At 41.5% G+C, this 16,256-nt stretch overlaps 1 protein-coding gene across 4 annotated transcripts; it reads left to right on the top strand.

Annotated features, from left to right (window-relative positions):
- Positions 1-1,224: 1,224 nt before the first annotated feature.
- Positions 1,225-11,861, top strand: ARL5B (ADP ribosylation factor like GTPase 5B). 4 transcript variants are annotated; one of them, XM_044425158.1, is made up of 6 exons: positions 1,225-1,398; positions 3,801-3,861; positions 5,522-5,669; positions 6,280-6,363; positions 7,895-8,046; positions 8,867-11,861. In XM_044425158.1, exons 1-6 carry the CDS (start codon positions 1,353-1,355, stop codon positions 8,913-8,915), a joined length of 540 nt encoding a protein of 179 aa, XP_044281093.1. In that variant the 5' UTR covers positions 1,225-1,352; the 3' UTR covers positions 8,916-11,861. The 4 variants fall into 4 exon arrangements, with proteins under 4 accessions (XP_044281093.1, XP_044281092.1, XP_044281091.1 ...); XM_044425157.1 differs by having other exon boundaries at positions 6,250-6,363; XM_044425156.1 differs by lacking the exons at positions 7,895-8,046; positions 8,867-11,861 and having other exon boundaries at positions 6,280-7,108.
- The last annotated feature ends 4,395 nt before the right edge of the window (positions 11,862-16,256 follow it).

Raw genomic sequence — 16,256 nt, 5'->3', positions numbered from 1 at the left:
CAGGAAGGCCACCTTTTGCTAAAGATACACTGGTGGTGGCACAAGCCCACAGGCAGAAGACAAGGTGGCAGCCTCCCCAGCTCCATGCCTGGAACAGAGAAAGCTGCCCTACATTGAGTCAGCTGCTCTCTATTCAGCTAGCCCAATGTTGAACCCATTGCGTGGCAGCAATGGCTGGGGGTGGGGGGAGGTCAGGGAAAAGTTTTCCCAGTCCTCCCTCCTGAGTGAACTTGGGTCCTTCTATGATCAACTTGGCTGGGTGTGTTATCTCTGAAAATGGGTGTGAGCCTGGAGTAGCTACTGCCACCTCGAGCTTCAGCCAACCCAGTGCCATATTCTCCTGCCAGGTTTTCAGCAAGACAAGGCTGCCCAGGAAGGGATGTGTTTTGCCACCTCTGCTGCACAGAATCACACCTTAATTATAAATGTCACAGAATTTGGAGTATGTTTTCCAGCCCTTCAGAACTCTTCAGACTTCATTCAGTCTCAAGAAAAATTCTGGAGAATCCAGTAAATCGTTCCAAATGTTGTGACATTTTTGTACAGTCTTCACAAACCTAGAGCCGTCCAGATGTGTGGGAGAGCAATTCGCACTATCCCCACCCAGGGGTGGGGGTACCTTTGGCATCTTTAGTGTGATACTCCTACATACTTTGCATTAAAAGTTTGAATGGATAACCAACTTTAGGGAAAACCCTGATGAGAATTGCACTCATTGTGAAACACTACTATTATTACTATCATCTTATTGAATGGGAGAAACTTATTGTCCAGGAGACTGCGGCGGAATGGTGTCATCTAAAAAGGAAAATGCTCTTTGACTACTGCACACCCTCAGTCACTCTTGGCAAGAGAAAAAAAAGACCCTACCATTCAGGCCTTTATTTGTTTCCCACACTCAGCGTGGGCAAGGGGTCGCAGTTTTCAATGCAAACACAACACTTCCGTCCGAGAAAAGCTTCTCGCCGTCTACAGCTCCATGTACCTGCCCCGCATATGGCGGCGCCCCCTGTAGAAACCGGAAGCGAGACCTTCGCGTAACTTTTCCGTCTCTAATAGAAAGGGACACGCCCATTTGGGGTTTCGGCCTTGCGTCACCCCGTTGCGTCAGGGTTCGTCACGGAACGTGCCTCCCTCATACGCCGGACGTCGTGACGTGAGGTGCCTGGAGAGGAAGGGCGGAAGGAAGGATGGGCAGGGCCCTGCTCGCTGCCTGTGTGGCTGAAAGCGGCGGTCGCTGCCGGAGGTGGAGTCGGGCCGGTTTCGGTTCCGCCCACTTCGTCCGCCGCGGTGGGTAAGAAAGCAGAGAAAGAAGGAGCGGTAGTCGGGGTTTCGCTGCTGCTCGGTTCGGGATGGGTCTCATATTTGCCAAGCTGTGGAGTTTCTTCTGTAACCAGGGTAAGTGGAAGGGGAAGGACGGAGGCAGCGCTGCGGTTGTCGTGGTGGTGGTAGCGCTGCCGCCACTGTCCGTCTCCCGCTGGTCGGTGAGGACTGCTCAGCCGTTTGTGTGGGAAGGATCCGTTGGGGGCTTCGCTCGGGTTGCTGGCGGAAGGGATGGTGAATCTGGTGGATGGAGGAAGAATCGGGGATGGAAGGTACTGCTCGGCTCCTACGAAAAGAAGAGGGCACAAGCAGGGCTCGTGCTGAGTCGAAAGGCTGGGCAGGTGTAGTACTTATCTGTCCGTAGTCATTCATTACGGTTTCCTTCTTTAAGAGGAGGCTATGGCATGGTTCGCCACCCCTGTGAGGTAGGCTAGGCTGAAAGAGACTAGCGAGCAACTGGTTTTCCCGAAAAGTTCTGTAGCTGAAGGATCCCTAGGCTGGCAGGAGTGGTTTTTGTGTGTGTGGTGAGTCGTTTTTTTGATGATGGGTGGTGGAGTCCCTCAGGGGCTACAGCAGGGGAGGAGAGAGGTAGAGACGGTTAAAAGTTGAGGGAGTTAAATTGGTGTATTAGGGCAAGCAAGGTCGCTTGCTGCTGGTGGGACTTTGAGGCTCTTTGTTAGAGGTGTTTAACAAACGGAGCTAGGGCTGATTGTGAGCCTGCTGAAAGTGTAAGAGGATGGGAAGGAGTAAAAAATGAGAAGAATGAAATGTAGGAAGATTCGGAAGTCCTTTAGCCTGGGATTAAGGGCTGCTGCTTGCCCACAACTTTTCTAAGTTAAACTTGCAATGGACCTGTTACTCAGAGGGGATCCGAAGGCTGCAGTGAGTGGGCGGGTTCAAACTGAGGAAATTACTCTGCTTGGAATAAAATGGTTTACAGGAAATACTGGGATCTTGTTGAAATGTTTTCATACCTAATTTGGAAACACTATTCTTTTTCTTAGCATCTGTGTGTATCTAATATCTGCTTGCAATTAGTAGAACGAGTGTTATGTATATGTATATGTGCTGCATTTGGAAAAATATTCTGAACACAAACATTCTGCATTTTGCACAGATTTGTTTAACAAATCAGTGTTTTTTTGCTCTTCAGTCAAATTTGTAGCCCCAACATGATTTTTTTGGATTTTAAAAAGAATGTTTGCAAAACAAATATGACAGTATTTTCCATAAATTACTGCATGTTGCTGTATGTATCTATTTCAAAACATAGCAAGCAAGGCAACATAGTACCTGCCTTGAAGGGGTCCTTTCATTTTCCTTTAGTCTAATTCCTCTAATCCAGATCAGTATACCAGTGAAGCCTTCAGCTGTTCTGATGTGAGCCTCAGTTGTATCACTTAATTTCTGTACTGCCCTTATACTTTCTTGTACAGTTAGGGGATTGGGGGAATTGCCATGCATAGCTATGAATGAAAAATTAGTGAATTCCTTTTAATGAAATTAAACTTTTTATGACACATGTGCAGTAAATTCCATTATCTTGAAATTACTGCACAAAGTATTCATCTAAGCAGATACCATTTCGATGAATATCTTAGTGATGATTCTCATGTTAGGTTCCTGAGTTAAATACTTCAAAGATACTTCCACGTGGCAACTGCTCCATGTAGCAACTTTCAAACCAGACTCATTCACATGTTGGACTTTATGGATAAACTCATCTGCACCAGCTTAATGACATTTGTGTAGGAATTCTGTTGCATTAGTTGTTTTCTCACATAAGAGCTGTTGCTTGGATTTTCCTGCACATAGAAGGATTCAGCAACCTCCATATGTACATCTAATGTGAGGCTAAGCCCCGATGTATTGGCAAATCTAATATTTTTCATTGTGCAAAAGTTTCAAGGTAGTGAAAATTCTAGTTGTGTTCTGGGAAAGGTGAAATGGAAGGATTGATGGTAGTGATTGGTTGATGTATTGCATTGATAATAGTTTGAAAGAGTTTGAGCAAGGGAGGATTTTAAACTGATTGAGAGCCCCTGACATGAGCCCTCTGACATGAAGTTAGGTGAAATTTCAAGGAGCTGGGCCCCACAGTCTGTTTGTCTTGTTGATAGTAAGCAGATATGCTTCAAAGGAATTAGGTTTTGCTTTGTTAACGTTGGGAAATAGCTTAATAGCAGCTTTAAAATGTATCCCTGTTCTCTTTTTGTAGACTGAATGTTTCTTCTAGCCTTTGGGGCAAGGACATTCTCAGAAAATTAGAAGTAGCAAGGAGTTTATGGTGGACTAGAAAAACTTTGGAGAGGAAATGGGTTAGATGAGCTGTCTTATCCAATAGTTTAAGGGGAAAGTTTGGATATTTCTCTGTTGGTTCAGCTACTCCACTAAGAAAAAAAAAATATTGGATTTGCAGGTTACTAATAAGTGCACATTTACTATGGCTCACAATTGTTCACCTTTATATATTGTAGAGCACAAAGTGATAATTGTGGGACTTGACAATGCTGGAAAGACAACCATTCTGTACCAGTTGTAAGTATTTTAACCCTTATTCATTAGGCTTTAAAGCTCATTATAATGGAATGCATGGGACAGGATTTACAAATAAAAGGAGAATAAGGACAATCTGTCAAGAACTGGAGCATATTTTTAATTCCCTAGAGTCAATTTTTCAGTATTCTCATAGCCTGAAAGTTTGAAATTGTGTTTTCAGACTTGACCATATGAAAGAAAGCTTTCAGTTGAAGTTTTCTTCATACTTCCTCTAGTCCTGTGTATTTATGAGCAAATCATTGATAGTATCCTGCATTACCTACTTGCTTCGGGTATAATGCTGACACACACAATATTCCTTGAGAGGATTACTTCAGTGTGTTGCAGTGGCATTTATAACTGTCAGAAGCTGTATGTGTAAGTTATAGGCAGGAAATTGATTGAAGAACTTGCTTTCTACAAGACAAAGAAACACAAACTAGAAGGATTAATTTGGTGGAACAGTACTTGTTTGTTTTGAATGGTTCTAAATCTGTCACATTTGTAATGTGTTAGATTATCTAATTTAAGGGATATGTGATAAGTTAATGTCCAATCCTCTTTTAAAACCATCCATATTGATGCAGTGATGGACACCAATTTGGATGGATTTAAAAGAGGATAGGAAAATTTGTGGAAGGGAAGGCTATTAGTGGCTATTAGTTTTGATGGGTACTTGCTACCTCCAGTATCAGCAGCAGTGTGCCGATATTCACCAGTTGTTGGGGAACTTGGGCAGGAAGGTGCAGTCACACTCATATCCTGCTTGTGAAATCCTGTGGAGAGCTGTTTTGCCACTGTGTGAACAAAATGCAGGACTATGGTCAATTGGTCTGAGCATGATTCCTCTTGTGTTCTTAGGACAGGATTCCATAATTTCATTGGTGTCTTTCTTAAATGGACTAAGGAATTCACCATCACAAGATAGAGTGATGGCCACCAATTTGGATCTCTTTATTCCGTGCACTTCGGTGTTTAGTCATGCTGGCCACATGACCACGGAGTCTGTCTGCAGACAAATGATGGCTCCCTCAGCTAGGAAACGGAGATGAGCACCGCCCCCTAGAGTCAGGCATGACTGGACTTAATGTCAAGGGGAAACCTTTACCTTTATAGGGGATCATAGGAATTAATGGAGGGTGAGACTATCAATGGCTATTAGTCTTGATGGCTATATAGTACCTCCAGTATCAGCAGCTTGTCTCCATGTACCAGTTGCTAGGGAACATGAGCAGAGCTGTGCTATTTTCCTCTCATTCTACTTACGGCATTCTTACAGGCAGTTCACTGGCCACTGTATATGAACAGGATGCTCAACTAGATAGAGCCATGCTGGATAAAAAGCAAAACTCTAAGTTTCTTATGACATCTTAGGTTGCTAGATGTCTTCAGGTGCTTTTAGTTGATTGTATTTGTGTTCCAGCTTATATGGACTCTCTTGAACAGTTAAAAATCCGTATCTGTGATCATATGAAGAACTTTGTGAATACCAGACAAAAACTTTTTAATAGTTAAAAAACAGTGTTCTTTCTTGTACGGGCTTACTGGATGCTCTAATTTTAATCAAGAAGGCAGGTGCAATTCTATAAAACACTGCATAGAACTGATGGTAGCTACCTTCCAGATGTTGCTAAACATATCACTTTTCCTTTTTCTATAGCCTAATGAATGAGGTGGTTCACACTTCTCCCACTATAGGAAGTAACGTTGAAGAAATTGTAGTAAAGAACACTCATTTCCTCATGTGGGATATTGGAGGGCAGGAATCTTTACGGTCGTCCTGGAATACCTATTATTCAAATACTGAGGTAGGTTGATGTGCTCCCCAATCCAGATTGCTCAAGGGGTCATGGCTGAACTGACAAATGTGTATTGACAATTGCAGTAGGCTCTTCTCTCAAGGATAAACTGGAACCACATTGCTGCTTTGGCCAATGTGGCCAGAGTACTTAAGAGGGAAAAACTGATGAAGAGAAAGCAAAAGCAGAGGCATTGTCCTGAAGCTTCTGAAAGCTTTTTACAGGTCTTGAAAACCAACCTCTCCTTTTGCTGCACCATAAGAATGTACTCTTGATACTGATTTCTAATAAACTTGAATAGTGGGGATCTGGAGGGAGGCATTCCCCCTAGGTACTTGTGTGGAAAGCGGCAGTGTGTAGATGCTGCTCTTGTGATTTTGTTTCCCCAAATTTCCTTCCCCCACTGCCTCAGTAAAGAGTAAGATTTCAGGAGTGTTAAGCAGAAGCATTTTGTTTAACGGGAACATTTTATAAAGGCACCAGAAAGAGTCTTGAGTTAGCTGAACTGCTTTGTTTTTGCTGCAACAGACTAACATGTAAATTGTATCATTTTGCTTGACCCTGCTGACATAGAAACATGTCTTTTTAGCTCCTGGTCCAACCTTTCTCCTTTCCACAGTTTATTATCCTTGTAGTTGACAGCATTGATCGAGAGAGACTGACCCTCACCAGAGAAGAACTCTACAGAATGTTGGCACATGAGGTACATTGGATTATGCTCCTTCATCAGAAATTAGGATGGAGGAGCTATCTTCTGGAAATGCAACTGGAAAGTGTTTTGCTCATGCAACAATCTCATTTTGTAAATTGCATGCAGAGTAGCAGCTTCAGGGCACAATCCTATGCATATTTAGACAGGAAGAAAAGTCCTACAGTTCCCAGCATTCCTGAGCATGGCTGGGTGGGTATGGTCGGGAGCTATTGGAGTTTTTTCTGTCTGAACTTACACAGTGTAGCCATAAGATTGTTTGCGTTTTCTATGTCTATGTATGTTCAAATGAATTATGATCACAAATCTTAGTTAAATTGTAGTCTTTCATGTTCTAACCTTGAAAAGAGTTAAAGGGTGGTGATGGAAACTGATGCTTCAGAAGGGAGGGCACAGGGGAACTAAAATGCAACGCTTACGCAGTTGGCAGAGTTAGAGCTACAACAGTCTAAACACATTTAGGATGTACTCCTATCAGGATGAATATGAGCTTCTGGACTCAGTGGCTTACACTCCTGTAGTGCAGAGTGGGAAGACTGACAGACTGTCTTCACTCATTAATTTGGCTATGCATTTTCTCTAGATGGACATTTCCAGCCAGCCAAGAGCAATGTTTCATATGGGGAGAGAAGGAAGCTAGAGTAGTTCCAGGATATTATTATTATTATTATTATTATTATTATTATTATTATTATTATTTATAACATTTCTATGCCACCCCTTGCCAAAGCCTTGGGGCGGCTTACAACACAATAAAATACATTGAAATACAATAGAACATAATAAATTACCATTAAATACAAAAATACAAAAAATACACTGAGTTACAAACATAATAATATAAAATTAAAATTATCAGTATAAAATAGGTAAATAAATAATATAGGAGGAGAAAAGAGAAGGAAGAAGAAGTTGCCCTGGCCAGATCATATGTTTTAACAATTAAAATGATGTTTAAATAAAAAGGTCTTTACCTGGCGCCGAAAAACCAGTAACGACGGTGCCAGGCGGACCTCTTTGGGGAGTGAATTCCATAGGTTGGGCGCCACCCCAGAGAAAGCCCTCCTCCGAGTACTTACTCTCCTAATTTCTTTCATGGAGGGTTCCCGGAGAAGGGACTCTCCCGCAGATCTCAAAGGGCGGTCGGGCATATACCCCTCTTTGCTCCCTTCCACAAAATGCCTCTGCAACCCTTGTGCAAGGTCATTTTTCAACCTCAGAGCACAGCCAGTTAGTGTCTTTCCTTGCTGGCTGCAGGAGGGGGGAATTGGAGCTCCAAGTCCCAGCTGTACAGTTGGAACACTGTGGGAATCCAAGCTATCCTATAGGCTCCCAGACAATGTTTGGGGTAATAGAATTATTTTCTCTAACAGCTGAAATGGACTCTTTTCAGTAAATACAGCCATATATAAATGTAAACAACTATATTATTGATGGTGTATGCGGGGCGGGGAGGGAGAGAGAATGAATTAACTGTTGCTAAGACCCTAATGATACAGACTTGCTAAATATACATCATTGACAGGATTTGCGGAAAGCTGCAGTTCTCATCTTTGCAAACAAGCAAGATATGAAAGGTTGCATGACTGCAGCTGAAATTTCCAAGTCCCTCACCCTTAGTTCCATAAAGGATCATCCATGGCACATTCAGTCCTGTTGTGCACTAACAGGAGAAGGGTAGGTATTAATATTAGATGAAACGTTCGTCTAGAGAGAAATTGGTGACTTAGTTTTTCTGTCAATGCTAAACACAACCTGCTTATGTTAGTGCTACTTAATTTCTAGGTTGTGTTGTTAATACCATCTGCTCTAGTAATGAGCAAGAGTCTTTAAAATAGAAATGGTCCCTGACTATGGGGTTTATTGCCATCATCCCCCCTGCAGAACTTTCTTAAAAAAGGAAATATATATACTATTGAGTTGTCCCATTAAAATAATTGCAAATATTCTACTAAGCTGTTTTGTAATAATGCATTGAGGAGAATATTCAAGTAACTTGGAAGTTTGCTTTATTATTTTCCTCCCTTAATCAAATATTTTGTTTCAGCTGTATTGTCTCCTGGAAAAAATATTAGGAAATCTATGCAGCACATAGAACCATCATGGCATACTTTAAAAACGTGTTGAATAGATGGAAATGCACATATTAAATTGGATGCTGACTTACATCCAATATTTGCCTTGGACAAATATTTCACTTCTCTTTTTCCTCTCTTTTCAGAAAAATATTCCAAAATATTTCCAGAAGGCTTTCAGAAAAGCCCCCCAAATAAAGTTTTCTTATTATCAATATGCAAAAACATGGTTACCTTTAACAAAAATTAACCAAGTACAACCTTTCAGCAATATGTTTCAGTTTATTTAGCTTTTAAAGCTTTATTTCAAAATTATGTTTTTTTGTAAATTGGTAAGATAAATAGGTAATGTTCTTTGCCATGTAACTAATGGGTTTATGACATGAATATTTATTGGGTTTTCCTTACCTGCTACCCTGCAGATTATGTCAAGGCCTGGAATGGATGACATCTCGAATTGGAGTAAGCTAATTTTACTGGATAGAAAGTGACATTTATCCTGTGGACAAATTCCATTGTGGTACACTTCGCTACACAGGTGGCAACATATTGAATTTCAGACTTCTGAAACCTCCACAACAACACTTGAATCAAGTGCGGCTGAAATGTAAAAGTATTTTTTAACCTTTTAAAAATGCACTAATCTTGGTTGGAAGAAGAAGTAGACACTATCTGAAAGTTTGTTTTCCTGACTACATAAGTTAAAGGACTGCCTAGTAATCAAAAAAAGCTCCTTGTTACTGCTTGTAGTACTAGCTTGTAACAGTGGTTGGTCTCCCTCTGTGTTGCTATGCTGCAGCAATTAGCTTTAAGAATCCCAAGAGCGTGGATATTAAAGTCAACCTATTTCCAGATGAGGAGAGTTCAAATATTAATACAGACTACAGGAGTTCTCTAAAACTGAAACAGATATTTATTTTTTTCCTTGCCTTTCTATTTATGTAATTGTCATTGTACTTCTGCCTTGGAAAACATACACCATTTTTAAAACTTCATCTGACTGTTAAACATTTTATATATTGGGGGAAAAAACATTGAGTAGAATGATATTGAAATGTACTTCATGCTACCAAGGGGAACTAGTTGACTGCACTGTGTTTTAACAATGCAAGTTTGGTAGGAAAATTATTTAAGTATATGTATCTATGGGGGTTTATTTTACAGAAGAATGTTGATAGCATGTGAAAGCCAAATTTGTCTGGATATTGTGCTAGTAGCCAACGAGCTTCTACAGTCTGATTGTTAATCAGTATGAGACAGAAATCAGTTCTTGGAAGCATTGTGTATAATGTAAGGCATAATTATTTCTTCATTGGAGAATCCAGAGCAAAAGGTATTCTTGCATTCTAGGACAAATTGGTCCAATTTTTCTATAGAAAGCCTGACTTCTACAGATCATAGCCGTAATGCCTTATTTTGAGCAGTGCATTAAAGTAGCTAGCATTTCCTTCCAAAATTTACTCTGACATGTTCAACAGTAGTATTCTGTAGTGTTTTCAAAGCACCTAGTTGTCTTGCATTTTCTATTATAATGGGTTTCCTATCTTAAGACAATGTCCATACCATTTGTGGTCCGTCACCTAGCATTGTATAAATGGTCTCAGACAGGGATAAGCAAAAGATAGATATCCAGATTTGAATCTTCCATCTGCTAGTATCCCTTGCTAGCTCAGGCAATGGTCAGGTATGCTGGGACTTGAACTCCAAAACACTGGAAATCTACTTTTTGTCCTCCTCTGCTCTAAAGAAAAGCTTTTATTTGGCATCTCAGGAAACTGCTGTCCTACGTGGATTAAGTAATGAAAACAGTATGTTGTGATTGTGCCGGAACTGAAATTTCATGGGTTAACTTTTTTGGTAAAAGGTACTTTTTCCCACTGAAAGAGGGGCTGTTCTTGTTAGAAAACATCACATTTCATTGACTATACAAACTTGCTTGCCTGTTGCTCTCTTCCTGAGATTGCCAAAATGGGACTTCTGTTGGGCAAGAGAACTGTCCTTCCTCCCATCTTTGTAGCTGTGAAGATATATGGAGTCCTTTAAACTCTGTGACACTTACTTCCTAGTAGACATGCATGGTTGCAGTGTAAGAAACTTGTTCAACCTGTAGTATTTCATAAATGAGAACCAGCATATCAATATGCAGTGAATATGATTTTTCCCCTTCTAAGGGAGTTATCTCCTTTGGCATTAATTTTCACATCATCACCACGCTGGAATTATGGGTTCTGGTTAATGTCTGTGACTATTTTGCATATCCATTCCTGGGCATATAGGTGGGGTGGTTGGTGGCGGCATGATTCCTCAGGTCACTGATCCCAACCAGTAGGGATTACTTGAGGATTATACAGCTTTCAACAGGCCAGCTTGGTTGAGCATTGTTTCATCCTCAGGCAACTGCCGCCACCTGGGTTTTGATAAGATGTCAAGGCATGGCAAAAGCCTAGTCTCCTGGGGGTGAGTATTCAAGAAGTCTGCTGGCATGTGCCACAATCCAACCACTTAATAAACCACAGTGGGTTGTGGTGCTCATGACAGCCGGCCTGTTGCCAAATACTGGCATGTATCCCTACATCAACATATATTGCAACATATATTGATGGTGAAAAATATAAACTGACTGTAAAATGCAAGGTCTTCACTGGGATGAGCTTCAGAAGGAGCATGGAAAGCACTCTCATCCCAAGGGGAACGTCTTTTCCTCTTGGTCTGGTCTCCTCTGAACAGCTGTGACTCTCCAGTGTCTCCAGCAGGAATTTCACCTACCTGCTCTGCCTGTGCCTTTTCCAGCTCTTCATCCACGAGCCCTCCCAGTGTATATCTGCACATCTACTGAAGAACCTAAAGAAACCCTATTTTTGATCCTAGTCTCCCAAGCAGTCATTTGTCACTTTCAAAAATTTTGTGCGGAAGTGTGTACTAAATGGGAGGAGAGGTTTATATACTTGGGTGTATGTATGCCAAGAATACTGTGCTTGTAGTAGAGTAGGCCACTCTTTCTAGACCTGCCATTCTCATCTTGGCTCCACTCAAGATCTTCACAGTAACTGTGAATTTACCATTAGATTTTCGTAAGGGGGAAAAGCGTTCAGTGTTTAAACTGTAGCTCTTACCATGCCACAAGATCTGCACCTCCTAGCAGATCTGTTTTGGCCAAGATAATATCTTGTTATTTGCTCACTCATACCACACTATCCATTACTGGGCTGGATGCTTTTTATATTAAATGATCGGCATGATAATACTGCAATGTAAATATTTTGTGGGGATGAGTTGAAGTGCTTGCCTGTGGAAAGCAAGACTTATCATCTTATGCTGTTACAAAAAAACCCCACCTGTTGGCAGTGCAATATTACTTGTGGAAATGGCAACAAGGGAGGGGGACTTCTGTGCCAATAAAGAGAGCTTCTCCTTAAATCATGTGTGTTGAATCTCTTCCATGCCTGTATAATGGTTTTCTGGATGGTGGCCCTGCTGTCTCATTTCTCAGATGGAGACATAATGTAGTCTGGGTATTTCTGTAGTGAACAATTGCTTCAATTCAAAACACACAGAGCTGGTATTGAGTTGCAGTCTAACAAAATGTTCTTACTTGTGATGGAAATATGCCATAGTGCTTGATTATCAAAGCTTCTCTTTAGCAGACAAGCTTTGCTTGAAATGACGCTAGTATTATCGATTGAATAAATTGGACCCAAACCACTTCTTCCATGACTACTTGGTGAAAGACTTTTCGGAACACACTAAAATAGGTTTCTGGCCTGTATGTATTTTTCTAGTGAAGGAACATTGTCTTTTATTTAAATCATCTGAGTCAGTTTTCCAGAGGGATATCATAGGATAGGCAGAAGATGGATAGAAAGTAAAGATGGAGGAGTGCTGTAGCACTACATAGTATATTGTACTATAGTCTTTATATCAACAGGCTTGGAACATCAAAATTGACAAGAAACTGGTGTTTTTCACCTTTCATGTGTATTTTTCAAGCCATGCTGTTGAGAAAAAAGAAGAAAACTTCCTTTTTTGGTGTGTTCAAAATTAAGTTTTTATAAAACATATTGAAGCTTACAGTAGCACTGCAACTACATGGTGATAATATCTTCCAGTCACTCAAGAAAGCATGAATTTAGAAGCTGCTGGAAACACTTGATGGCCAGTGCATATACGTGCTCAGAATGGGGTTGGGATGAGCCCTTTTGGATCTGCCCCTCCAGGATGTGCAGACTTCGCATGCTTGGCCCACTCCTGCAAAGCAAGCCTAGCTAAGAGGAAGTCAGCAAACACTTGTGGACCCCCAGTTGTATAACCAGCAATCCTTCCTGTCAGGAGCAGGTAAAGGATGTGAGAGATGGGTGCAGTGAGCGCCAACCTTCTTCTCCACTCTCTGTTGCTGGTGGCAGGCGCAGATAAATCGCGCTGCTTGGAGCTTGATTCCTGGTAAGCGTCCCATGAACACTGATAAGCTTTGCTTATCAGGAACTTGGACTCTGGACTGCTGCAATGAGGAAATCTGAGATCTTTTCTGCATAAAATGGATTGCTCACAGATCCCTAGATCAGTAGTAAGTCTCATGGGGTTCAGTGAAACTTATTCCTTGGTGGATGTGGGATTATAGCCATGGGTTTCTCACTTGGTGGTGAAATGAAATTTTGTGTTGCATTTCATAATGTACTCTTTGTGAAGTGTCCTTTAATCAACATATAGATGTTCAAGCACCTGATTCCCCTGGTATTAATGGAAGTGAAATGGCTAGATTGACCTCACAGTGTGTGACTTTTGTATCTATTTATGAAGTTTAGAGATCAGTCTTGAGCAATGATAAATCCTGTGATTCTCCCATCATGGCAAAGATTTATGCAAAGGCTTTTTTAAAAATCCACATAGTTTTTAATTTACTATAAACAAAATGAAACTAACATTTCAGAGTCTAGGCAGCATGTAGGATTTACCAATTATCCCATCAAACCCATGAAGGAAGCATTTTGCCCTTAATTAGTGTGAGAAGAATGAAAAAGCTCACTCTAAGAAGCCACAGCATTCGCGAACAAGTATGCAATGGATCTGACATGGGATAGCAGAATGAATAATGGGCAGTGCAATCCTGTGGCTGCTACAATTGTCTGAATGGCTATTGAATTATTTGGCTTCCCAGGTACCAAGTTGGAAACTGCTCTGACCTCATAGCTGCTGTCCTGTGCTGGATCTCATTCCCATCCACAGCTAGCATGGAAAGAACAATGTCGGCTTCCTCTGGGAGGTCTAAGAGTGATCCTAGAGATGGAGTGAAGAGGGTGTTCTAGGAGCAGGGTGGGGAGAAAGACCGTGCTGCCAAAATACAGCATATCCTGACAGGCCTTCAGCCTCTTTTCCTCCTGCTCCAAAGTGGTGCATATAAATGGCCCAAAGTGGACATTTAAGTGCTTTGTAGAGTGAGGGATGTGCAGAGGTGACCTTCACCTCTATGTTCCACCCACCCTACATAGGATGCCCATAATCCTCTGAGTTTGGAACTTGAGATCTGTATAGGACTGTGTCCTAACAAACTTGAATAAGACAGCTTCCAGCAAACGTGAATTAAGTCATAGTTCTAAAATACTGAAGCAGGCGATGGCACAATTCTGTTGTTATGTCAGGTAAGTGTATCTTTCCAAAAAAAATAAATGAGATGATGGGGAAGGAATCAACACTGCCACTTTATTGATGTACAAAATGAAGGGAAATTGTATTTCAAAGGACGTTTGTGTGACAGATGGTGCTGCCCTCCAGAGATGAAATGCAACTCTGGGCATTCAATATGTTTTGCTTTGATCCTGCCCACTGCATGGAAAAAAACAACACTTTGGGAAAACTAGTTTTCAATTTAAAAAAAAAATGCTGAGAAGTAAAACCTGCTTGGTAAGATAGGGTAAGGTATCACCAAAGCTCAGTTGCTCTCAAACAGATGTTAGTTTCATTTACAACTGGTACAAAGGCAAGTGTATAGAACAGAATAAAATATAACAGGTCTAGCCTTATGTAATGGGATTCATATACTCTCACAAGTGCTATTCAGAATTTTGAAAAGACTTATTTACAAAGAATAAGGCAAGCCACGTAGAAGCTCAGTGGGTGTAATACTGCAGAAGGTCCGAGCTTCGATTTCTGGCATCTCCAGAAATCTCTTCTGTGTGAAATCCTGAACAGCCATGCCAGTGCTAGATTAGGTAGATACATGGACTGACTCAGTCTAAGGATCAGGTCATGGAATGGGAAGGTTGTGAACTATTTAGAGAAAAGAGCAGTGGACTAGACAGTCTAACTTGGTGTGGAAACAGCTACCAATTCTCCTGTTCTCTTTTTATCAGTTGACTATCAAAGCTCATTCTGAAGGAATGGCAAGGATTTCAGTAAGAGGGTCTTCGGCTCCCTTACCTGTCACCAAATCGATGTTATAAATCACTGTTCATTGTCTTGCAGCCCAGGTTCACGCTGAAAAGTTTCTCCTCTGTTTTGAATGTCTATTGTATAATGTGCAACCTCAGCTGTGACCTCAAGGTGGCAGTAAAGGACTTAGCTATACAATATTAACTCCGTAGCACTAGTATCAAAGGGAGAAAAAATCGTTTTCACCTTCGCTGAAGAATAGGAAAATGTCAAAAAGCAAGACTGCAATTTAACGGAGTAAGCGGAAGGGGGGCAGAATCTGGGAGTGCCTACTCTCTAATGGTTTTAATTCAACGTAATTTATAACTTACTTTCCTTCTCCTGTGAGGAAATTCAACATGACTCTCAGAATATCAGATACAAGTGGGACTTGGAATACCTTGCAAAACACATTTCCACAAATGTAGTTTCCTAGCCATCCTAAATGGGGCTTAAAAGTGATTACACTTGGTCTGGATTATGTTGTATTTTTAATGTGGGAGTAGAATGTAAAGGATGCCTTGACCTACAGGTGAGTGATGAGCACAACAGAAATCAAACTGAGATGACATTTCTGTATGCCCTTTCTTGAGGAAAGAGGAAAGAAAAGTTATTATACAGCAGCCGGGAATTCTGACAGTCTGTTCCTTCGCTTACTGCTTTGCCAAACATGTGCTGGGCTTGTAAGCTTATAGTATAATCGACAGGCTGATTCTACATCCACATGGACCAGTAGAAAGAAAAGTGCCTTGTAATATACCTTTTTTATTCGGACTTCCCGCTCTTTCCACATATCTGCATCTATTGGAAGAAATACATACTCCAGATCTTATTTGTTAGATTACTTAGGGTGCAACCCACAGCTTCACACCTTCACTGCATATAAGACTCTGCTCGTGGAGGCTTATGTGCACCCCATGCATGGAATAGGTGTGGCAGTGGCGGTCCCCACCATGCGTCATGCCACGTATTTTATCTAGACAGCTGGAAGCACCAAGGAGAGCATGGGAAGGAGGCTGTGGTGCCAGCAGGAATCGGAGAAAACCTCTGCTCCAGCCTCAGCCCCCTCCAGCACGTCATGCCTCTTTTTGCCCTCTCCAAGGCTGTGTTGTGACCTTGCAGTGTGGGCAGCCAGGAACACCAAGCGGGCACTCCAAATAATCCCATGGCCTTCCAAATGCTGTTGAGAGGCCATATGATTGCACCCTTAGGGCAAAATTCTGGGCATTCCATGGGAAAAAGGTCCAATCACCTCTGGCTGACTGGGAAATGCTGGGACTTGTGCAGCTTTTTTCTGGCTAAACACACACAAGTGGATAGGCAAGAATGCACAGACACCTACTGAAGAGAAATGAAAATTCAGTAAACAAGGTATCTCATGCATCCCTTTCAACAAGGCCACTGACTTCA

Source organism: Varanus komodoensis, unplaced genomic scaffold (genome assembly GCF_004798865.1).
Source record: "Varanus komodoensis strain SLA01 unplaced genomic scaffold, ASM479886v1 scaffold15, whole genome shotgun sequence".
Classification (NCBI taxonomy): domain Eukaryota; kingdom Metazoa; phylum Chordata; class Lepidosauria; order Squamata; family Varanidae; genus Varanus; species Varanus komodoensis.
The sequence above is the reverse complement of the archived record's forward strand: the minus strand, read 5'-3'. Positions and strand labels throughout refer to the sequence as shown.

Excerpts from the sequence above, each read along its gene's own strand:
- ARL5B (XM_044425155.1), top strand. The coding sequence starts at position 1,353 with ATGGGTCTCATATTTGCCAAGCTGTGGAGTTTCTTCTGTAACCAGG. Across the intron at positions 1,399-3,800 it reads GAGTTTCTTCTGTAACCAGG|AGCACAAAGTGATAATTGTG; the intron begins GTAAGTGGAAGG and ends TATATATTGTAG. Across the intron at positions 5,670-6,249 it reads CCTATTATTCAAATACTGAG|CTCCTGGTCCAACCTTTCTC; the intron begins GTAGGTTGATGT and ends ATGTCTTTTTAG.